Below are 23763 nucleotides of genomic sequence, written 5' to 3' on the forward strand. Positions count from 1 at the left end.
ATGTGTTGTGGACCTACAGATGGGAGAAAGCTGTTGGCAGTGGACTCTGGCACCAGCTTACCTCTCCGAGAACAAAAGCAGTTGAACTCCATCTGCCATCGAGGAGAGTTGGAGGCCCCTATACACATTAGCTGATCAGGTGGGAGGATTCAGCTGATACACATCTAATGTGTATGGCCATCTTTTAGTAAAATAAGGGACTGTAGGCGGTGGGTTCAAGGCTTTCCTAGTTTTCTGGGTTGATGTCAGCCTAATAGACATGAAGTCACCATTGCTAAATGCTTTATTAACTGAAAAATAGAAAATCAGTAACTATTGACTATTTCTGGGGTATCTCAATCTGTCAAAAAAAGTTGGACGGTTGCTGTTCAGAGACCTAGCTTAGTTGACCGAGATCAGCAATAAATGATAATTGTCTCACTAAACATTTTTTAGGTCCATGAGCTTGGGATATCTGTAACAACTCTACACTCGGCTGACCAGGGATGATTCCCTTTCAGACCCACTAGCTTGGGTTTGGTGTCATCGGACAGAAGGGAACGAAGGAACTGTATCTTCAGCCTTTCAAGTATCTTCACTGTATCTGACAAACCTGTTAGGCCTCGGTCACAGCTGTGGCAGAGGAGAACAATGTCATTCAATAGCTGAGAGCTGCCTCGGATTGGTCCCTGTGCTCAGCCAATCAGAGGCAGCACTCACCCATTCATGAATTCATGAATGGGTGAGTGAGAGCTGCCTCTGATTGGTGAGGGCTGTGACCAATCAGAGGCAGCCCATTCAGCAGGCGGGGATTTTAAATCCCCGCCTGCTGAATACTACACAGAGCAGTTCAGCAGAACTGCCGGCTGGACGGAGCTGAACTCCGTCTGCAGGGAAAAGGTGAGTATACTTTTTTTTTTTTTTTTTTTACACATTTTAGGATGGTTTTCAGGGAAGGGCTTATATTTTTAAGCCCTTCCTGAAAATTCATCCCACGCTCGCCAGCAGTCCATTGCTTTCAATGGAGCCGACTGTATTGCCGGCTCCATTGAATTCAATGGGCGAACATCGTTCTTCTCTGCCACAGCTGTTACAGCTGTGGCAGAGGAGAACGATCTTTATAGTATATGTTCTCAATGGGGTCGGCGCTGCTGCCGCCGGCCCCATTGAGCGCATATATAGAACACAAGAAATCGCAGAACGCAGATAGGCGTGTTCCTTGAATCGTTGTGTCCTATAATTTATCTCACATCCGCATAAAAAGCGGACATGTGACCGATCCCATTGTGAAGCATTGGGTTTATATATGCGTAGATCGCATGTGCAAATCGCGCGAAAAAACGCCCGTCTGACCGAGGCCTTAATCTGTTCCACTCTTCATAAGACTCGGACTGCTGCACCGTAGCACAAAATGAGAGAGATTCTCTTTCCCCTCTATCTACAGCTTAGCTGGTCCCTTCACACTTTGCAAGCTTCTCAATAGCTGTATCTTTCTCCTGGAGGGAACCATCCTTATGACTATTTGCAACATTGCAAAACACCAGGAGAGTCTTCTGCTACAACCTCTGTCCTCAACCAAGTACCTCTATCAACTACTTCCTGTCTCTTTTTCCTTCTTAGGGGGCCTTCACCCTGGCGAGAAAATCATGCGATTTTCTGGTTATACGAGAGAGTGAAGACACATGATTTTAAAGCCAATGATTTTCAATGGTTTCATTCTCATTTGTGATGTTTTCAATTGTGTTTCATCACCTGTGATGCTGCGTATAAAAAAAAAATCGCAGCATGTCCTGTCTTTTTGCAATATCGCCCACTGAAAACAATCAGCGCCGGCCCCATTTATCCCCTGCTGTAGCTGTGACAGCCACGCCAAGGAATTCCTTCAGCTCTGCAGGTATGTGAGACTGTTTCCATGTGAAAATGCCTCGCATCCAGGGGTTTTAGAAGGATTGTGGGGGCGATATCGGGCCGTGAATCATGGTGCAATATCGCCCTCACCAGTGTGAAGCAGCCCTTAGCTGTGTTTCTCCATTCCCACCCTCTCTGAAAAAAAAAAGTACCAATACAAAGAAAACAGCATCATCCTATCAGTAAATCGCTATAAACCGTACCCCTCCTCGCAATCACATAGCCAATTGAGTATGGAGCTGGAATGAGGGGTCACTATGGGGTGTAGGGGGAAGCGCTGCATGATGGAGGAGTTAGGTAGGTTAGCGTTAATAAAGTAGGGTTGGGAGAGCGTTAAGGGTGGGGAGTATGTGAGGATGATTGGGTGGAGTGCAAAGAAGGTGGTTTAGGATATAAAAGGGGGGTTACTGAGCAGGAATACCATCTTGAGGGAGAAAGAAGTGAAGAGTTACAGTGTGTGAGCTTAGCAGGACAGGTTTCAGTAATGGCGGACATTGAAACAGTGTTGGCGGAACTCCAGGCGGCAGCCATCATGCATTGCACTGGGTTACAGGTGCAGGTTTCCGGGGGCACTTGGCTGTGTTCCAGGGCCAGCTGGAGGATCGGGTGAGAGTGAGAGGTGTTTGCGACAGGCCAGGCTGCCCACGAGGCTGGTCGAGGAGTAGGGAACACTATGTGCCTGGTGGCGGCTTAGAAGTCCCTCCGGGAACCCTCTGGGCAGCATTTCTCTACCTACTCCTGTGGGCAGGGAGGCGCAGCTCAGGAGGAGTACAATTCAGCTGCCGGCAGGGACGGTGCGCAGGTAAGCCCAGGCTGGTTCAGGGGCAGGGCCTGCGACCTCGGGCGGCTGGGCGCGGCAAGGACCAACGGACAAATCCCCTGGTGAGGTGCTGGCTGGGGGGGTCATCTGATCGTCGGACGATGCAAGCGAGAATGACCACAAGGGCTAGAGGCAGCAGGCAAAGTTCAGCAGTGAGAGCCAGCAGCACAGTGACCCCCATTGGTGAGGTGCCGGCCAGGGGGCGGACGGGTCTGTGGAGGAGGGGAGTCGGATGTACAGTGAGCTCCCCAGAGTTTACCAGTCCATGAGAGAGCCAGGACAAACACTCTGGGAGCGACGCTGCACGGCTGAGGTCGGCAGTGTTTGTTCCGCAGTGGGACCAGCAGCAAGGAGTCAGGCAGAGAGCAGCAAAGGGTGCTGGAGGGAGAATGCGGCAACAGGACAACATGGTGTCGGATGAGACCAGGAAGCGAATCTGACCTTCAGGATCCTGTGGGGTCGGCCAGTGAGATCATAACTCCCATGCAGCCTGGTGAGCATGATTCTCTGTTTTGTTTGTCTCATAATGTTATTGTGGGTCATTTAAGGGGAGAGGGGTTAGATGTTGGTAATGGTGCAGTTTTGGGGGTGCTGTAAGTGGGGATTTGCGGTTGTTGTTGGGGAACGTGAGCGATTTGTTGTTGCGGTGTGAGTGAGAGATGGGGACGAGGCCGGTGGCAGGCCCCTCTTCAGCATCAGCTCGGCTGCTGCCAGTGAGTAGGAGTGATATGGGGGTTGGTATCAGCTGAGAGGGTAGTCTGGAGACTGGGAGCGTACAGCGTACATGCGGTGTGACAGTGACAGACCGAGAAGCATGGGGAGGCAATTCAGTTGGACGACAAGGAGAAGGGAGAGGTGTATATATGTTTTGAGGGTCCCCTGGGAGCACATTTGAATAAGGAAGTGAGGGAAGAGATATGGAATATGTGGAGATTTTTTCGCTGTTACCTTTAGAGAAATATTATTTTGGAGAGAGGGAAAAGAATGGAGTCCAAAAGGAAGGGAAGAAGAGGTGGCGACTAATACCCAAACATTTTTGAATTGGCTACAGGCCTTTGCTATTTTGGCAGGAGTAATTGGGGAGAAAGTGCCGGTTAATTGTTCGGCGTTATTTTGTTACCTAGATTCTATTGGGGAAGGTCACAGGACATACGGGGGTCAAGCATGGTTGCGGTATGATGAACAGTTTTGTCAGCGCAAGGCGTTGAGATCCAGTATTCATTCAGATCATAAGGATATTGGGCTGTTGTTAAAGGTGATGGCGCCATTGCAATACCGGTAGCCCTTTCCCAGGGGAGCCAGGTCTCCCGGCTCAAGCGGCGGGGCTAACTCTACTACTGGAGTAAGGGCATCAGCAGTGCAAAAAGCAGGTTTTTGCTGGCAATTCAACGAAGGCCAGTGTAAATTTGGGGCAAGTTGTCGGTTTAAACACAATTGCTCTATTAGTAGTGGGCCTCCCATGGGGCATCAAAATGTTTCAGAAGACCAAAAGGCAAGGAAGCGAACACTGACATTAAGAGAGAGGAAACTAGTGAAGGTTCACGAGATTGCCCCCTTTCTAAGTAGGTACCTCGATGCGGAAAAGGCACAGTTATTATTTTGGGGGTTTTTGGAAGGTTTTCAGATTCCTTTTCCGGTACACCAGGTCCCTTTTTCAGTTAAGATGGTGGTCGCTCCGCTGGGGGTCGTTCCCAAGAAGAGAATCCATCATTTATCTTAACCAAAAAGGGAGTCCATCAACGATGGGATAGCCCCTGACCTTTCTTCGATTGTATATACACTATTTGATGCAGCTATAAAATGGGTGCAGCATTGTAGCACAGGGGCATTGTTGGCTAAGATCAATGTGGAGTTTCAGTTGCTCCCTGTTCACCTTGATGTTGTTCATTTATTGGGGTGCTTTTGGGAAGGGCAATTTTTTTTTTTAGAACAGGTGTTTGCCAATGGGTTGTTCCATTTCATGCGAGTATTTTGAGTTGTTTAGTTCCTTTCTTGAGTGGGTGGTGTGAGATGGGTCAGGTTTTCAGTCAGCCTTGCATTACCTGGATGATTTTTTATGTGTAGGTCCTGCGGATTACAGGGTTTGTGCTTTACTTTTAGCCACGGTGCAATAGGTCTCTAGCTGTTTTGAAGTCCCATTGGCTCTGGAAAAATCAGAGGGTCTGGTGATGTGCCTTTCGTTTTCTTGGTATTACGATTGATACTGAAAGAATGAAATGCGGCCTCCCAAGGACAAATTGAAATCATTATGACAGGATCTGCAGGGGGCATACAATTCCAAGAAAATCACCCTTAAGAATTTGCAGTCATTGCTGGATAAATTATACTTTGCATGCCGGATTATGCCGATGATGGCAGGTGCAACGGTGGGGGTCTAATCAGCCCATCATTTTCTTCCGGTTACTGCAGTGAATAGGGCTGATTTGGAATTGTGGTCGAATTTTTTGGCCAAGTACAATGGGCATTCCTTGTTTATGGAAAATTCTGTGGAAAATTTTGATTGTAAGTTGTCTACTAATGCAGCTGGGGCTGTTGGTTTTGGAGAATTTTAATAAAGGACAGTGATGTGCAGCACCCTGGCCCGAGGAATGGGTACAGTTGGGTGTGGTAAAAAATTTGGTTTTATTGGAGCTGTTTCCAGTAGTGGTCGCTGTGTCACTCTGGGGGGATTTGTTTCGGTGGTACAAGCTATTAGTGAAGTAGTTGCACACTCACCGCCGGTGGTGGATTTGTTGTGATATTTGGTTTTAGCCTGCTTATCTTTGAATGCATGGGTGGTAGCAGTACATAATCCAGAGTTTGAAAACTCTATAGTGGATTCCTTTCTCATTTCCAGTAGGCTCGTTTCCATTCACTGGTGCAGCATGTGGAGAAGGAGAGAGTGCCATGTCCTCTGGAATTATGGAAGGTGTGCGGCGGGTCAACTGATCTTCAGTTCACTGGCATGGGGTATATGGATGGTGTATGGTGTACGTGGCACGAGCTGGAGCAGTGGTTGAGAGGAATGGATAAGGCGCAGTCTGAAGGTTATACGGTTGATGCTTTGCTATGGTTCTTAGGGGAAGTGTCACTGAAAGGATGATCGGTGGCCAAGGTCAAAATGGTTCATGGCAAGTTTCGCTTTTGGTTTTAAACTGCAGGGTTTTCATGATCTTACAAAGAATTTTTTGGTGCGACAGGCGTAGAAAGCATTTCAGAGGGGAAGGGTAGCAAATAGCGTGTTACATGTGCAATGTTGGAGCACATTGGTGGGGTTTTGGGTACAATTTGTATGAATAGTTAGGAGCAGTGCTTGTTTCGCTGTTTTTTGCGTTTGCCTTCTGTGGGGCTTTCGGGATGAGTGAGCTGGTTTCTCCCAGTAAAGTTGTTGGAGGAAGGTTGGAATTGCCTGATGTCAGTCTCACCAGTGGGGGTTGGAGATTTGGTTACGATGGTCAAAAATGGATCAGTTGGGTAAAGGACCAAAGGTGGTGTTGTCGCAAGTATCGGGGCAGTAATGTGTCTGGTAAGTTGTTTTTTGGAGTATCAGGCATTGGTGGTTGGAAGGAGTGCTCCTTTGTTCAGACATAAGGACGGGATTTTTCTTTCAAGGTTTCAGTTAAAGGGTTTTTTGGGGAAAGTGCTGGTGGAGCTGGGTTTGGGCCACTAATAAGTAGTGGAAAGGCCAAGAGTGAGTCTGTTACGGGAGGCAGCTAGGTTTTCGGAAGAAAGTGGCAGTTATTTGGTGGTTGGGGATTAGAGGGATGCGATGTTGTCAGGTGTTGCAGGAAGTGAACCGTTTTTCACGGATGGAAGAAGCTCTGACATATTAATGTTGCATTTGGATGGGAATGGACTCGGGAGCCGCCCAGCTCCAGAGCTTCGGAGGGATGTTCAATCTGATTTTTTGCACCTTTGCACCCTGTTTCCTAAAATGGTGGTCCTATGATCTGAGATCATTACATGAAAGCTTTGGCGGATGGTTTGGTCGGTAGAAGGTATTAATAGGGCTTGAGTTAAGTTGAACAGACATATTGTGTTTTGCAAAATGGTAGGGTTAGTGTGAGGCATGTTGATCTCGAAAAGGGAATTGGTGCTCCAAGGACTCTTCCTCATTTTTCAAGTGATGTTACTGGATATTTTTATGTTAATAAAATGGCAGCTACGGCCAACTTATCCAAAGATAATTCTTAGTCTGTCGTTATAGAATAGATGTGCGGGGTTGGCTGCAGCAGAGGTTACTCTAACCTCTCCGGGTCATGTACTAAGGGGCTGACAATAGGGAGAAAAATACTCAGTTACCTCCACAGAGCCGCAGTCACAGTCTTCACCATTTTCTGTGAATTTATTGCCGCACACAGGAGTAGATATGATTTCCTTTTTCTTCGGCCTGTCCTTCATACATAGAGGCATATGTCCCAGAATAAAATTTTGATACTCTTGGTGACTACAGGTACTGAAGGTCCTCGGGGTGATACGGCTATGTGGAGAGAGAGATAGTTCAAGTACTGAGCATTCATCCAGTGTATTTTAATATGCTTTATGATTAGCATACGCGGCATGCTCTATATGTATGTGCATTTGCACACCAAAGACTCCATAGGAGTCTATGGACATGTGCACTTATCACACATGAAATCGTAAAATTGTGCAGTTCAGTGTGCGATGTTAATCGATAACATCGGGAACTAATTAGGATGGGAAGCCTGCTAATTAGGCTGCCCAGCCAGTTGTGAACAGTTCTGGCAGCGCAAAAAAGTACAGTGCTAAGCTTGCGAGAGCACATGATATCGCTACCTTCACAGCACAATCAAGTCACACTTTTGCGAGTGTTTATATGTCATGCTTGTTTGCAGGAGCCCTCATTCTGCAAGAACGCTGTGCTCAGGTGCATGCAAATAAGCTTGTGCTCATGTGAAGTTGGCCTTAGTGTTTGGTTGTAGTTCATGAGCAGTTCTTCTGCTGAACTGCAGAGGACCTTTCACACAGGATAGAACTGGAGTGCACGGACATTTATGCTTCATAGTGTTGTCCCTATGGGGCTTGAATCCCATTCCTGTTAAAATCCATGCATATTTGCTTAAAAACCACAACATTGAATTCTGCTGTGGAATTAATGACATCTTGTGGAATTGTTTTACGGTTTTCCAATATCAAGGGGATGTAATTCTGCAATTAAAGTCTGCAGAAAAAAACTTAATAAATTCCATAAGACTTTACCCAAAATACATTCTGCAGTTAAATAGTCAACAAAATCCGCACAGGTTGACAAAATCCACATCTGTGCTGCATCCTGCGGACAATTCCGTCCTGTGTGAAAAGTCAATCAGGGTCCTTCGGTATTAAATTATTGTGCCAGAGCCTGAGCCCATCGGACAGTCCTCTGGTCATCTGATGGGCCGGTCCATCCCTACCAACATTACCCCACATACAATCACAGCTTTGCCTATTAGACGTTAGTCTACTGACCTCCTTACACTCTTACATGTGTATTTATTAACCTAAGCCATCAGTAACTGTATGCTGCATTCTATTTACATTTGCATTGGTGTATATGGTAGCATGCACTTCCAAACAGCAAATATCGTAACTACGTAAGCAACAGGCAACAGCAAGTAGATCAGTATATAATATAGACATCTATATTCCCATGTGTTTACATTCACTCACCTTAAACTTTCAGCCATGATACAAGATGAGGCACGACAAGAACAATTATCATCATGATTCATTCCCAAGTTGTGCCCCATTTCATGAGCAAGAATTGCAGCAACACGAATATAATCCTCACTGTGATCCTGGGGACAAAATATTAAAACCTCATGATGAGAAGTTTATACTTACCGAAAGAGTAATTAGTGATAATTACTAAAAGCCAAAGGTGATATTATAAAACTGAGTAATGTCTGGACACCAGGGAATACAACCTAACAATCCGCCACCAGACACCAAGAATTGGGTATCTCTCTCATCAGCATGGAAGACCACAGAAACTGGGGTAAATTATGCCAGAAATGTACCCCGGGTCAGAATTGGCATACATTTCTGAGACTGCGCACAGTGGAGCCGGAGATGCAGCTAATAAATGGAGAACTATGCGCCTCTTCATGTATTAAGCGTGCCGTGCCCTGTGGAAAATTATACTAAGCACAGTGTAGTCTTAGCAAATTCCCCCAATAATGCTAATTCCTGTTTGATAGACGAAGCTAGCAGCAAAATGCATGTTGGGGCACAACATCCCTGTGGTCATTGTTAGTCTGTGCATACTGTATGTGGGCTATTTTCATTGGGAAATGTTTATAAGGAATTTTCTCTCCCAAATGGATGCATTTACTGACTTTTAATAATATTCCACTGTAATATATGGATACATTTAGACCTTGGGGGCTGCTTATATCATCATGGGTTTGTCAACATTATTTTATTTGTTTTTAAGATATATGTAATTAATAAAGATAATTAGTTTAGATTTTATTCTCTATGCACATTTCTTTATTGGTGCTGCTTGTCATTGCGGCATAAACAGAAATTCACATGTTGCCTATATATCAAATAGTTTTATAATTGATTTGAATTTCTTGTGCGTGTTTTGGTATAAAATCACTGAGGAGGAGGAGAGTAAGAAGGCAGAAGAAGCATGGTGGCTCAGTGGTTAGCACTGTTGCCTTGGTTCAAATGTGACCAAGGTTCAAATGTGACCAAGCAGTTGTCGTTCTTAGTTAGATTTGAACCTGGGAAGGTAGGACCCCAGCACTGTAAGGCAATGGTTCAAGCCAAAAGGTTTTTGACAAAGTTTGGTTTGAACTAATTTGGACTGAACTGAACTTTGCCAGAATTCCGTGAACTGTCTGATCCAAACTTTTTAAAAGTTCACTTAACTCTAGTTTTTAAGTAACATACGTTATATACATATACTACATGATGATTGTCATATATTTTCTAATAAGATATATATCTTACCTGTATAACTGCTGCAGAATGGGTATTACTACAGAGTGTACCGATCCATGCAAATCCTATAGTAGGGCCATCAAAATCCATGTTCCTGGGAAACACAAGGGGGACAGCTGTTAGACTACTCATGTGCAGGTGCTATAAATGACTAAAAAGAAAACTTTGTTTTTGAATAACAATTTACAAAATGTACAATACAATTACATCAATTTAGACAATTTACAATCACAGCCAAGGTAATTCATATAAACTCTATAAAAGTCATTGAATAGCTTTACAAATCTTGCTTTCTTTTATCTATTTGAATAACATGATTATCCTTCTCCATTCATATCTATACCTAAATTCATAATGAACTCTGCTGTTTTCTTGCTACCAGAGAGCAGTCAGCTGGTAGGAGACAAAATGTCTGTTTCAAAGGACCACTAGCTAATTTTTCAAAGCAGCTCTACACATCAATTCAAAAACACATCATGAAATAACCCAAAATTAGTACAAAAGCAACAAAGGATTTGCAAATGTAACTGTAGTGACCTCGACTGGCACTACGGAATAGAAATACTTTACCTGCAAGTTAAGAGCAACTGTTCTAACTACCAGTTCCTTTAACAAAGGATAGTTATGCTGGACTTCATTTAATCAAAGGGAGGGAGTCAGGATAGGGAACTAAAGAGTTAAGGTTATTTAGGCAATTCACCATCATATATCACATAGCTGCTGAACTGTAAAAATCCCTGGAGGGAGGGGGTTTACAGCTCATTTGGAGTGGGCAGTGAGAAATTATAACAGTGTTAGGAGGCGGAAGTCCAGGGAGAGTACTTAGGGAGTGCGGAAAGAGAAAGGAAGCCAAGACAGACACAGAGGAAGCTGACAGCCATGTGAAGCTCTAACGCACAGTTTCTCCCCCTTCTCTGTTCTGTAATTGGAGAAACTTAATTACAGATTCCAGAAAGCCTGTGTCATGACTGGAGTCCGGGCAAGTGGAAGTCCCTGAAACTACCTGCACTCCCTGTCCCTACTTACTTGCCCCTCCAAGGCTAGGCCCTAGGGCGACAACTGGGCAACAGTCCCTAGGCTCGCTAGGGATGCAGGGCAAGAGTCAGACTCACAGACAAATACAGGTAAACACAAAGGCAGGTAAAGCAATCTGAGTTGGCAACAGGAGAGAACGAGGTACAAGGGGTCAGGCGAAGGCAAGTCGGGTCCGAAGCGAGCAAGTCAAAACAGGGAATCAAATAACGGCAACGCGGGTGTAGCTGGAGACCAAACATACACTGGCAAGGCAGGAGGAAATTGAGTAGTTTAAATGCTGTCAGAACTTCCGCCCCAGCAGCTGATTGGGGGGGGGAGCCTGATGGCAGCAGGACCCAATCACAGGACGCTGGGAGAAACAGCCCCCAGCGCCTGCTAAAGACAGGCAGAGACCCAGACAACAAGCAGCGAGTCCAGAGCAGAGACCCAGATATCAAGCAGTGAGTGCAGAGCAAGCACGTCTGGGTGTCATGGCAACATGGACGCGGTGCAGGACGGCACCAGTTGTGTCCCTAGCAACCCGGCTACCTAAGCGCCAGCTTCCTGAGCACGGGAATGCATGTCCGTAGCCGGCGTCCAGGATTACGGTGGCCAGGGAAATTCACAAAGACCAGGCCACCCCTGCGTCGCAGCCCAAGAGATAGGACCGACGGTGTGGGTACGGAGACCCCGAGAGCCGCCGGTCCTGACAGTCTGTGTGCAGCTTGTTAATTACTCTGCATCTGTCCTCCAGACTTGAAATCTTTCCAAGCAGTGATCTTCTACTGACACAGACCCAGTATCGCATGCTGCTGAGATGACAGAATTCCCAGAGTGTCCTATTTTGTGAGTACTGGAGAATCTTTAGCTAAGTGTTTCAGCTTAGTTAGATTACACTAGTTATTTCCTCGTCAGTCTCTCCATAGCTAGCCTTCTCTTATCGCAGGTGCCTTCTCAAAGTTTATTTATCCATGTATAAAGTGTTAAACTGTGTATATGCAATTTCTGGTGCTCAATATTAATTCAGACAATCAAGTGCCTGAAAGTAAATGGTGTGCCTGTAGTTTACTCACAAACATGTGTTAATCTGATTTCTCTACTAAAAGCTTTTAATCCAGGCACTGGCGTCACGATCACCTAATTCCATTAGTCGTCCAGATCATGTTGCATACCTTCAACGGTGCACAATATTACAAAGAGCCTGCTGCACTCATCACCACTGTGACATGGCTCCTCAGCCACATCTTAGAAACTACTCAGAGAGTGCAGGCCTCTTCCCGCATGTCATACGTTGCATAATAATTTAACTCAATCAATGAACACAGTGGGTAATTTCTGCATAAATATTCTTACAGATTATATGTCGTAGATGATTGTAGAAGAGACTTACGTTAGGAACTGCGCATTGTCGTGAGGTTTCCGACTCAGCAACTGTTTCTCCCTCCACTCAGAGAAGCGTTGTAGATTGGTGTTAGCAGATGTGACCACTTTAAACTGGTTTTCATTGCTCCAAATTTCCATTCCAGTTAGAGCCACAAAAATATTTAAAGGTTTATACACCTAAGGGTGAGGTTAGATATAATTCGCTTAGTGACTTTGTTATTATTTATGTCGTAAATTACTGTCTGCAAATTATGTCCTATGAAGAACGGTTAAAGGATCTGCGAATGTTTAGCTTACAAAAAAAGAAGGCTGAGGAGACCTACGAACTGTCTACAAATGTATGAAGGGCTGTCACAGTGCAGAGGGATCAGCCCTATTCTCATTTGCACAAAGAAAGACTAGAAGAAATGGGATGAAACTGAAAGGAAGGATATGTAAATTAGATATTAGAAATAACTCTGTCAGTGAGGGTGATCAATGAGTGGAACAGGTTACCACTGGAGGTGGTGAGTTCTCCTTCAATGGAAGTGTCCAAACAAAGGCTGGACAAATATCTGTTGTTCAGGGAAATTAAATTGAAATTGAAGGTGATCATCTAAAGCCTGTATTGCAAGCAAAGTCGCTTGAAAAATCTATAATGCTTGGACAGATCAATCATAAAAGAAGACCTGGCCGCCAAAGGACACGATGGCTGATACTGTCAGAGCTGAAACTGGCATGGATATCACACAACTGAAAGAAGCAGTGCAAAACCGAAAAACATAGAACGAGGGAGCCTTTAGGGACGCCGAGGGTCATGAGTGACTAAACGGCTACCAACAACAACATCTAAAGATGTTTCTATACATCCATATGTATTACATATTATTGCATTAACTCACCTGATTTACAAAATTTACAATGCCAAATATTCTCCTCCTGATATCGTCTTCTCTGCCATTAAATCTACGGAACTGGAAGAAAGGAGATCATTAATAATGTAGTTTAAAGCAAGTCATGCTTACCTATATACCCATTATGTTACATATGCAGATTATTTTTGCCATACATTTAATATATTCTTACCATAGAATTATCCGCCACTACATACATTTGGATATATTTTCTTGACCGTAGGAATGCTTCTTTCTATGAAGGTAAAGAAGAGGAACATCAATATCATATTACAGATGGAAAAATATTTTATACAGAGCCCTACCGAGGCTTTCCTTCAGTTAGGATAAAGGTTCAGATTTGCTGACCCAGCCTTATATCTAAATGCCATGGATAGGGTGACAACATTCAATGCACATGACCCAATGGCCCCCACTAGCTACACCCCTTGTTAAATACTGCCAAAATAAAAATAATGGCACATGATAAGACACCTGTATTATACAAAGTGTCAGAACCGGCAACTCTCGGGGCCGCCGTGCCCGCACCACCGGTCCGGCCACCCGGGGTACAGGAGCGCGGCGCAGAGGTACCCCGGTTCTTGTGATCTCCCCGGGCCGCTGTAAGACTGGTCGCCGCCGGGTTGCTAGGGAGGCAGCTGGTGCTTCTAGTGTCCTGACTACCAGGCTGGCTTCCCTAGTAACTGTCTGTGCAGCTAGACTGGGGGCGTGTCCCCAGCACCGCCCTGATTAGCCCTGCTGCTGTCAGGCTCCCCGCCCCAATCAGCTTCTGGGGCGGGAGCGCTGACAGCATTTAAATAGGTGTGTTTTCCTCTCAGGCCTCGCCAGTGTTAGTTTGGTTCTCCAGCTGCACCCGCGTTTATCCTGACTGCTCTTGTGACCTCGGCTTTTCTGACACCTGCTTTTGGACTTGACTACGTTTTTGCCTGACCCCTCCGTACTGCGTACCCTCTTGTTGCCTACCCGGATTGTCTGACCATTCTACCGTTGCTTGTCTCAGTGTCTGTTTGTCTCCCGTGTTCCCGCTTCCCTAGTGAGGGTAGGGACCGTCGCCCAGTTGTCGCCCTGGGGGGTAGCCCAGGGGGGCAAGTAGGCAGGGACAGGGGTTGCGGGATATCTCAGGGACCCCCATATCCCGGACACTGTCCTGACAGTAACACTGGCCGAACTAAGGTCAGACCCTTGCATCCGCCCGGCAACTTTGAGCCCCTCGATGGAGGCCGTGGCGGCTGTAGCGAACCAGGTCCAGGTCCTTACGACCCTTGCCCAGGACCTAACAGCCCGCTTGCAGCCACGGGAACAAGTGGCAGCTGCAGGTCCCATGCAGCCCTCGTCCGCTCCAGGAACGATGTCAGAACCTCGAGCCACGCTTCCGGATTGCTTCTCCGGAGAGAGAGATCAGTTTTTTGCATTTAGAGAGAGCTGCAAGCTCTACTTTGATCTCCGCCCCCACTCCTCTGGTACTGAATACCAGAAAGTGGGAATCGTAATTACCCGCCTGAGGGGAGAGCCCCAGAATTGGGCTTTCTCGCTACCAGCTGGCTCTCCAGCCCGACTATCCCTTGACGCCTTTTTTTTCGCCCTGGGTCAAATTTATGACGAACCCGACCGGGCGGGCTACGCAGTCTCCAAACTTCTGGCCCTGCGCCAGGGTTGTAAGATGGCGGAGGACTACTGTTCCCAATTCCGTCAACATTGTACGGAATCCCGGTGGAACGATGCCGCCCTAAAAGACTTATTTTTGACCGGTCTGTCTGAGGGTCTCAAGGACCTACTTGTGGCCCACCCAGAGCCTAAAACCCTGGAGCAAGCCATGTCGCTGGCTATTCGAGCCGACCGACGTTTGAGGGCCAGACACGCCGCTCGGACCACCCCACTCCCCACGTCTACTTCTTCGACTGACCCGACCGTTTACCCTCCCACCACCGAGGCCATGGAGCTGGGAGCCGTGAACCCCGAGCAACGACGGGAACACCGCCTGAAGAAGAACCTCTGCTTCTACTGTGGGGAGCCGGGTCACCGCATTGCTACCTGCGCTAAGAAGCCACGGCAGGAAGAACTCCCGCTCCTAGGCAGTTATCGGGGGGACTGTCTAGGAGCCAAGGTACTCCCTGTGTTGTCCAAAATGTTAGTGCCTTGCACCCTAGAATTTCATGCTTTCCACCGTACTGGGCAAGCCTTTGTTGATTCGGGGGCTGCGGCTAATTTCGTTAACTTTAATTTCGTTGCTCAACTGTCCGGGGTTTTGTTACGTTTAGAAACTCCGATTCTGGTTTCAGGAGTGGACTCCACTCCCTTGCAAGCAGGGGTGGTTAATCTGGTAACCCCTGAAGTAAGGTTTACTATAGGAGCCTTACACGTGGAAACCTGCACCTTTCTAGTGATGAGAGATTTGTCTGTGGACGTCGTCCTAGGCCTCCCCTGGCTCCGGGAGCACAACCCGGTAGTAAATTGGGACACGTTGGAACTGGTAAAGTGGGGTCCCCGCTGTGCCAACCACCTTTGTGCGGTGAAGGTGGGAATCTCCACCTGCGAGGGGAGCCCCCTACCAGAATACCTCTCCGAGTTTTCTGACGTGTTCTCCAAACAATTATCTGAAGCTCTGCCCCCTCATAGGGAATGGGACTGTAAAATAGACTTGATTCCTGGGGCCAAACTTCCTAAGGGCCGCATTTATAACGTTACGGTTCCAGAGAGAGAATCCATGAAGGACTACATCCAGGACAGCCTGGCCAAGGGGCACATCCGGCCCTCAGAATCCCCGGTGGGTGCCGGGTTTTTCTTCGTTGAGAAGAAGGATGGGGGTCTCCGGCCCTGTATTGACTATAGAGAGCTAAATAAAATCACAGTCCGAAACCAGTATGCTCTTCCACTCATTCCTGACCTCCTCAACCAGGTCGCTGGTGCCCGATGGTTTTCTAAACTTGATCTCAGGGGAGCATACAACCTCATCCGCATTCGGGAGGGGGATGAGTGGAAAACCGCCTTCAATACGCCCCTCGGGCATTTTGAATACCTAGTTATGCCTTTTGGATTGTGTAACGCCCCCGCCATTTTTCAGGGGTACATGAACTCAGTGTTTCAGGATATCATGGGGGTGTTCGTGGTTGTATATCTAGACGACATTTTGATTTTTTCCTCCGACTTGCCGAGTCACCATACTCACGTTCAGACTGTGCTAGCTCGACTCAGACATAACAAGCTGTTTGCTAAACTCGAGAAATGTGTTTTCGGGGTACAAAAGATATCATTTTTGGGGTATATCATCACGCCATGCGACTTCCAGATGGATCCTGAAAAGGTGAAGGCCATCACGGAGTGGGCTCAGCCAGGGTCGTTGAAAGCCCTTCAACGCTTCCTCGGCTTCGCCAACTACTATCGCAAATTCATTAAAGACTTCTCCGTGGTGGCTAAACCTCTAACGGACCTCACCAGAAAGGGGGCAGATGTGAGGACCTGGTCTTCTGAGGCTCTGAGGGCCTTCAATACCCTAAAGGCGGCGTTCTCGTCTGCACCTGTCCTAGTACAACCGGATCTGTCCAGTCCTTTTGTGGTGGAGGTAGATGCCTCTGAGTTTGGTGTGGGAGCGGTACTGTCCCAAGGTCCCTCCACTCTCACCAACCTTAGACCGTGTGCCTATTTTTCTAGGAAGTTTTCGTCCACCGAACGGAACTATGATATAGGCAACCGGGAATTGCTGGCGATTAAGTGGGCTTTCGAAGAGTGGAGGCATTTTTTGGAAGGAGCCCATCACCAGATTACGGTACTCACTGACCATAAAAACCTCACTTATCTAGATTCCGCTAAGAGGTTAAATGCTCGGCAAGCCCGCTGGGCCTTGTTTTTCTCTCGGTTCAATTTTGTTGTTACCTATAGACCCGGTTCTAAGAATGTCAAGGCTGATGCCCTGTCTAGGAGTTTTGGTTCTCCGGAACCTTCCGAGCCGGAGCCTGAGAGCATTCTCTCCCCCGGGGTGGTCCTCGCTGCTGTCTCCTCCGACCTTTCACCTCTCATTCACGCCGCTCAACAATCTGCTCCTGAAGCCCTTCCGGAAGGCAAATTATTTGTCCCGTTGTCACTGAGATTGAAAGTGTTAGAGGAGACACATGCTTCAGTCCTAGCTGGACACCCCGGTATCAGGGGTACTCTGGAGTTAGCGGCCAGACTCTATTGGTGGCCGCACATGGCCAAGGATGTACGGGTATTTGTGTCCGCGTGCCCGGTTTGCGCAAGGGGGAAGAACCTCAGGAGACGTCCTGAGGGGCCTCTTCTGCCCTTGCCCATTCCGTCCAGGCCATGGTCCCATTTGTCCATGGATTTTATTACTGATCTGCCATCCTCGCTGGGGAATACGGTCATTTGGGTAATAGTTGACCGTTTCTCCAAAATGTCTCATTTTGTTCCACTTGGCAAGTTGCCTAACGCCAAACTTTTGTCTGAGATGTTCATCAAGGAGATTGTTCGGTTACATGGCATCCCCGAGGATATTGTGTCTGATAGAGGGGTTCAGTTCGTCGCTCGCTTCTGGCGAGCCTTCTGTAAAAATCTAAACGTTAATTTGTCCTTTTCCTCCGCGTTCCATCCCGAGAGTAACGGACAAACGGAACGGATGAACCAAGAACTTATCCAGTATCTGCGACTGTTTGTCTCTGATAACCAGCATCAGTGGGCCAACTACTTACCTCTCGCCGAATTTGCTATTAACAACCATGGTAACTCGTCGACCCAACTGTCACCTTTTTTTTGTAACTATGGGTTCCATCCCCGGTTCTCGCTTTCTACTCCTTTGGTCTCGAACAATCCGGCCGCCGACATATCCGCCGAAGAACTGTGCACAGTTTGGGCCCAGGTTCGTAAGAACCTTCAGGGTTCCCAAGAGAAACTGCGTAAATACGCAAATAAAAGACGTACTATCTCTGCACCTTTTGTGGTCGGGGAGCAGGTTTTATTATCATCTAAGAATCTGAGACTTAAGGTTCCCTCCCTGAAACTTGCTCCTCGGTTCATTGGCCCATTTACGGTTTCTCAGGTTATCAACCCGGTGTCATATAAGTTGGCACTTCCTGACCCCTGGAAGGTCCACAAGGTTTTTCACAAGAACTTGCTTAAGAAGTATGTGACTCCAGTTCTCCCCACCCAGAACCCGCCTCCTCCCTCTCTGGTACAGGGGGAACTGGAGTATGAAGTAGAAAGGCTTGTGGATGCCCGACGGGTTAGAGGTGGGCTGCAGTACCTGGTCCACTGGAGAGGATTTGGCCCTGAGGATAGGACGTGGGTCCCTGCCAGGGACGTTCATGCGCCACGCCTAGTCCAGGCATTCCACAGGGCTTTCCCGCTTAAGCCCGCACCTGGCCATGGGGGTCCGGTGTACCCCCGTAGAAGGGGGGGTACTGTCAGAACCGGCAACTCTCGGGGCCGCCGTGCCCGCACCACCGGTCCGGCCACCCGGGGTACAGGAGCGCGGCGCAGAGGTACCCCGGTTCTTGTGATCTCCCCGGGCCGCTGTAAGACTGGTCGCCGCCGGGTTGCTAGGGAGGCAGCTGGTGCTTCTAGTGTCCTGACTACCAGGCTGGCTTCCCTAGTAACTGTCTGTGCAGCTAGACTGGGGGCGTGTCCCCAGCACCGCCCTGATTAGCCCTGCTGCTGTCAGGCTCCCCGCCCCAATCAGCTTCTGGGGCGGGAGCGCTGACAGCATTTAAATAGGTGTGTTTTCCTCTCAGGCCTCGCCAGTGTTAGTTTGGTTCTCCAGCTGCACCCGCGTTTATCCTGACTGCTCTTGTGACCTCGGCTTTTCTGACACCTGCTTTTGGACTTGACTACGTTTTTGCCTGACCCCTCCGTACTGCGTACCCTCTTGTTGCCTACCCGGATTGTCTGACCATTCTACCGTTGCTTGTCTCAGTGTCTGTTTGTCTCCCGTGTTCCCGCTTCCCTAGTGAGGGTAGGGACCGTCGCCCAGTTGTCGCCCTGGGGGGTAGCCCAGGGGGGCAAGTAGGCAGGGACAGGGGTTGCGGGATATCTCAGGGACCCCCATATCCCGGACACTGTCCTGACACAAAGCACATGATTGTTGGAGTAAACCTGATAGATTGATAGATGGATAGATAGTTGTCTCTCTCACCTCTGGATTACTACTTGAGAAGTCTGTCTTGGTCATTATTGTCTCATTGATCATTGTGTCATCCACACCACAGGTTTTTGGAGTCTCCTGGGCTTGATACTGGTAGACAGCATGTGCTCCGGTGTCTGATGTATTCAGGGGTTGAATCAAGAATTTATTTTCTGTTGTCTCAATTATACCACTGAAATAGAATATTACATTATGTTTGAGTCAGTATTTCTCAAACAGTGCAGTTTGTGTATTGTTCATGTGTAGCTATCGTGAAAATGCATTGTGAGTGGACAAATGGCACCATTCGGAATAACCGACGTGAAATCTGCGAATAACACCATGCAATTGATATGAGAAGTGAACATTGGCTACAAAAGTGTGCGAGGGCTGACTGATACACTACAGTGCAGCAGCTGACCATGAAAATGTACCAGGGGACTAGCAGACATGTCTAAAGCAACTGTTCAGCAAACCCTACTGTGCATGGGGCTCCAAAGAAGACGGATGGTCACGGCACATATACTATCAAAGGTGTAATCGAAGAAAATGCTCAAATTTGTGCATCAGGACCAGACCATTGCTGATTGGCAAAGGGTTGCCTTCTCCGATGAATCACGTTTTCAGCTTCATCAGATGGATGGGCAAGAAACTTCAGAGAACAAACATCCTGCAACTATTAGTGGAAGAACACAAGCTGGTGGTGGCAGCATTATTGGTTGGGGACTTTTTTTCATAGCATTCTCTAGACCTGCTCATCCATGTAGAAGGACCTCTGAACCAATTTGGTTATGAATCCATCCCTGCAGACCATGTACACCCACGCATACCGTTTGTCTTCCCTGGGGCAGATGGGAATTTCTAGCAAGACAATGTGATGTGTCACACAGCTAGAAATGTCTGACAGTGGTTGGAATGACCAAAACTTGAACGCAAATGAGCATCTGTGAAACCACATCAATTGTATTTGCTCTATGGATCCTTCCTCACACATTCTCCAGCAATAGTGGGGTACACTGCAGTCAGAATAGCTTCAGATACCTGAGACAATCTACCAGCACCTCATTGAGTCACTCGGAGCCCATCTAACTGCTGTCCGTGCGGCACACGGTGGTTACTCTGGATATTAGTTGGTGGCCACAATAATGTGCCTTGGCTCTGTAGTAAAAAGTTTAAAACAAAGTGTTGGCCCTTTTAAAAAGTAATGATGGAAAAATTGTAGGGGTTGATAAGAAGAAAGCTAATTTATTAAATAGTTTCTTCTTCACTGCATTCACACCGGAAAATGAAATGTTAGATGAAATGCAGAGTGATAATGTAAACTCTCCATTAAATCTCACCAGTTGAACCCAGGAAGCAGTGTAGAGCAACCCTAAAAAGATTAAAATAGACAAATTGTCGGGTCTTGATGGCATACACCGCTGGGTTCTAAGCAAATTAAGTGATGTGATAGACCATGATGAGCCTTTTCCACTGGATTGGGGCATAGGAAATGTGGTGCCAATATTCAAAAAGGAGTCAAAAAGTGAAGCCAGAGACTATAGGCTGGTAAATTGCTTGAATGGTTTGTAACAAATGCTATCCTGGAGCACCTTAATGAAAATAGCTGTATAAGTCCATATCATTATGGGTTTACCAGAGGTTGCTCCTATCAAGCCAATCTGATCTGGGGAGGTAAGTTCTAGAATGGAAAGTCATTGGGTCTCGTATAGCTTGATTTTTGCAAAGTGTTTGATACTGTGCCGCATAAAAGGTTGGTATATAAAATGAGAATACTTGGTCTGGGTGAGAATGTGTGTAAGTTGGTAAGTAACTGGTTCAGTGATAGAAAGCAGAGGGTGGTTATAAATGGTACATACTCGGATTGGGTCATTGTTACTATTGAGGTATTACAGAGGTCAGTACTGGGCTCGATTCTTTTTAATATATTTCTTAACGGCCTGGTAGAAGGATTACACAGTAAAATATCAGTATTTGCAGATGATACAAAACTATTTGAAGTACTTAACACAAGTAACACACTCATAATTAACACTAGGGAGAACAGTATATAGTTGCAAATGGGTCTGGATAAGCTGGAGGCTTAGGAAGAAAAGTGGTAAATGAGGTTTAAACTGATAATAACTTCCCCTTTCCTCTGCTTCGTTTTGATCCTGCTATGCTTTTGGTTACTGCAGTCACGTGCTTTCAGCATGAAGCTGCTGTCGCCAATCCCGGGGGCCTACGCGTTTGAGGTCAGGGATTGGCTGCAGTGGTGTCCAAATTAGAGATGAGCGAGTATACACGCTAAAGGCAATTGCTCGAGCGAGCATTGCCTTTAGTGAGTATCTCCCCGCTCGAGATGGAAGGTTCCGGTGCGGGGGAGCAGTGAGTAGCGGCAGTCAGGTGGAGGGAGCGGGGGGAGAGAGGGAGAGAGTGATCTCCCCGTTCTCCCCGGAGATCCCGGCCCGCTGCCGGCACCCGAACCTTCCGTCTCGAGCCAGCAGGTTCTCGCTAAAGGCAATGCTCGCTCGAGTAATTGCCTTTAGCGAGTATACTCGTTCATCTCTAGTCCAAATGTTCCCAAAGTGCAGGAGGAAAAGAATGTTGTGGAGCAATGGGGAAGCCAAAGAGGCGAGGATAATATTTTTTACTTTACTGCATACAGGGTACTATTACAGATGAGGGCAAAGGGGGAGCATTATTACACATAGGAGCAAAAGGAGAAGTATTACTACAGATGGAAGTATAAAGGGGAGCATTATTACAGATGGAGGCATAAACAAAGAATTATAAAATTTGGGACAAAAAAGTGGGAGCATTATTACAGATTAGAGCAAAAGGGAGTTCTGGTGCTGCATTTTTTGTTATGAGCTCATTATTCATATCTCACCTTAATCCATTGCACGCGTTCAGGGTGACCTGTGAACTGTTGTCATTCTTCACATACCCCTGATAAAAGCAATGATCCTAGAAAATACAAATATATCCATACTAATATTATGAATGCAAAAGTAACTCTGTCTGTTTGTTGCCTTTTCACGACTGAACCGTTAAATCAATTTTGATCAAATATGGCATGGAGATAGCTTGCATCTTAAGGAAGGGCATAGTCTACGTTTTATCCCGAAAATTGATAGAGTTCTCTAGGGAGTGTGATAAGACTGATTTATTTGGTGATGTGCAGGTGCACCTCCGCTCCGTTGCAGCGGCGAGGCGTAGGGTAAGGGGGTGCAGCGGCGAGGCGTAGGGTAAGGGGGTGCACATCATAAGCTAGGCCTCCTCAAACAGGCAGACACATACGGGAAGACGTCGTTGCCGCACGTATGTAATTATTAATTGTAGCAAAGGGGAAGGGGGTGCACATTATAAGCTAGGCCTCCCCAAATGGGCGGACACGTGAGGGCAGACATCGTTGCCGCACTTATGCGATTATTAAGCTGACAGGGATAGCCAGCGTTCCCCAGAATTAAAAGTTGAACAAAGACACATTAACATGGATTGAGATTTTAAAAAAATCTGTGTTGCTCATAGCGACCAATCACAGCGCAGATTTTATTTTACCTCAGCAGTATAACCAATAGCAACCAATCACAGCACAGCTTTTATTTTATCCTAGCTGTGTAAGAAATAAAAGCTGAGCTCTAGATGCGACAAAACTGTGCAACGGCACATGATTACAAATTATACACCTGGAGCAAAATATTGTAAGAGCCATTATTTTGACTGGAATAGCAAAAGGAGAGAGTTTTAATTCTACGCATTCCGATAATACTGATGGATTTGCCTTTTCAATTCAAAAGGCTGAGATTCCCTCTAAAAATTGCATTTGCGATTATGATCAATAAAGCTTGAGGGCAAACACTTAAGGAAACAGGTGTACATTTAGAAAAAAACTTGTTTTTCTCATGGGCAACTGTATGTGGCGTGCTCACATGTATAAAGCCCAGAAAACCTGTATATCCTGGCAAAAGATGGCAAGACCAAAAACATACAGAACTGTGCTGACAGCAGATCGCTGTTACATTCCTTTTGCTATTTAAACTTTTTACATTTCAATATACAGCAAAACACAGTTTAGATAAAAAAAATACAAATTCCACGTGGACGAAGTTGCAGATAACAGGCTAGTATAATATAAAACTTAAGTCATACTCCTGAGGAAAAGGTTGATGTAACCTGTTGGTATTCCTAGATTTTGCTGCTGTGTGTGTGGGGCCTCCCAACTCATGGTAGATTCACTAAAAGAAGTGTGATGACCCCACAAGCGGGGTTATGAAGATCAAGTATGCTGTGTATTTGACTGATCTTTTATTTAATCCATATGAAGTAATGCTAAGGAAGTGTGGACTAAACTGGGTTATAGAAGCCATTGGACAATTGCCCCCAATTGTTCTCTTCGGGGTGTGTTGCAAAGAAATAATATTTAATATCCTCCAACACACAACATGTTGCAGAAGAATTGAGGACTTGGTGATGGATTGGTATGTACTAATGTTGGTTTTCATTAAGGACTTTGTTGGTATCATCTAACACAAAAATCATCAGGTTTGTCAATGAAAACTGACTGTAATGTGTCTGTATGTTTAATATGTAGGTCAAGATTTTGAAGCCCCAATAGTGATATCAATGACCTTACCTTCATCTCAGGACTGGTGGTGACCGGGGAACCATCTGTCAGGTAATGAGTCTCTGTGTAATTCTCAGATAGTAAGTCTCTGTGAGAAGAACAGGAAATATATTAGAAT

The 23763-nt window shown here is 46.5% G+C and overlaps 1 protein-coding gene across 1 annotated transcript in view; it reads right to left on the minus strand.

The window, feature by feature from the left end:
• LOC136610186 (zinc metalloproteinase-disintegrin-like) overlaps positions 1–23763 on the minus strand; it is a 71715-nt gene that overhangs the window by 42586 nt on the left and 5366 nt on the right. Inside the window, exons 4-12 of the mRNA XM_066589429.1 lie at positions 23655–23733; positions 21909–21985; positions 19049–19229; positions 13100–13162; positions 12916–12987; positions 12042–12211; positions 9647–9731; positions 8357–8484; positions 6989–7166 (exon numbers count right to left, since the gene is read on the minus strand). Coding sequence (XP_066445526.1) covers positions 6989–7166; positions 8357–8484; positions 9647–9731; positions 12042–12211; positions 12916–12987; positions 13100–13162; positions 19049–19229; positions 21909–21985; positions 23655–23733 — 1033 coding nt within the window. The remainder of the gene's footprint in view (positions 1–6988; positions 7167–8356; positions 8485–9646; positions 9732–12041; positions 12212–12915; positions 12988–13099; positions 13163–19048; positions 19230–21908; positions 21986–23654; positions 23734–23763) is intronic.

Source organism: Eleutherodactylus coqui, chromosome 2 (assembly GCF_035609145.1).
Source record: "Eleutherodactylus coqui strain aEleCoq1 chromosome 2, aEleCoq1.hap1, whole genome shotgun sequence".
In the NCBI taxonomy this organism is placed as follows: domain Eukaryota; kingdom Metazoa; phylum Chordata; class Amphibia; order Anura; family Eleutherodactylidae; genus Eleutherodactylus; species Eleutherodactylus coqui.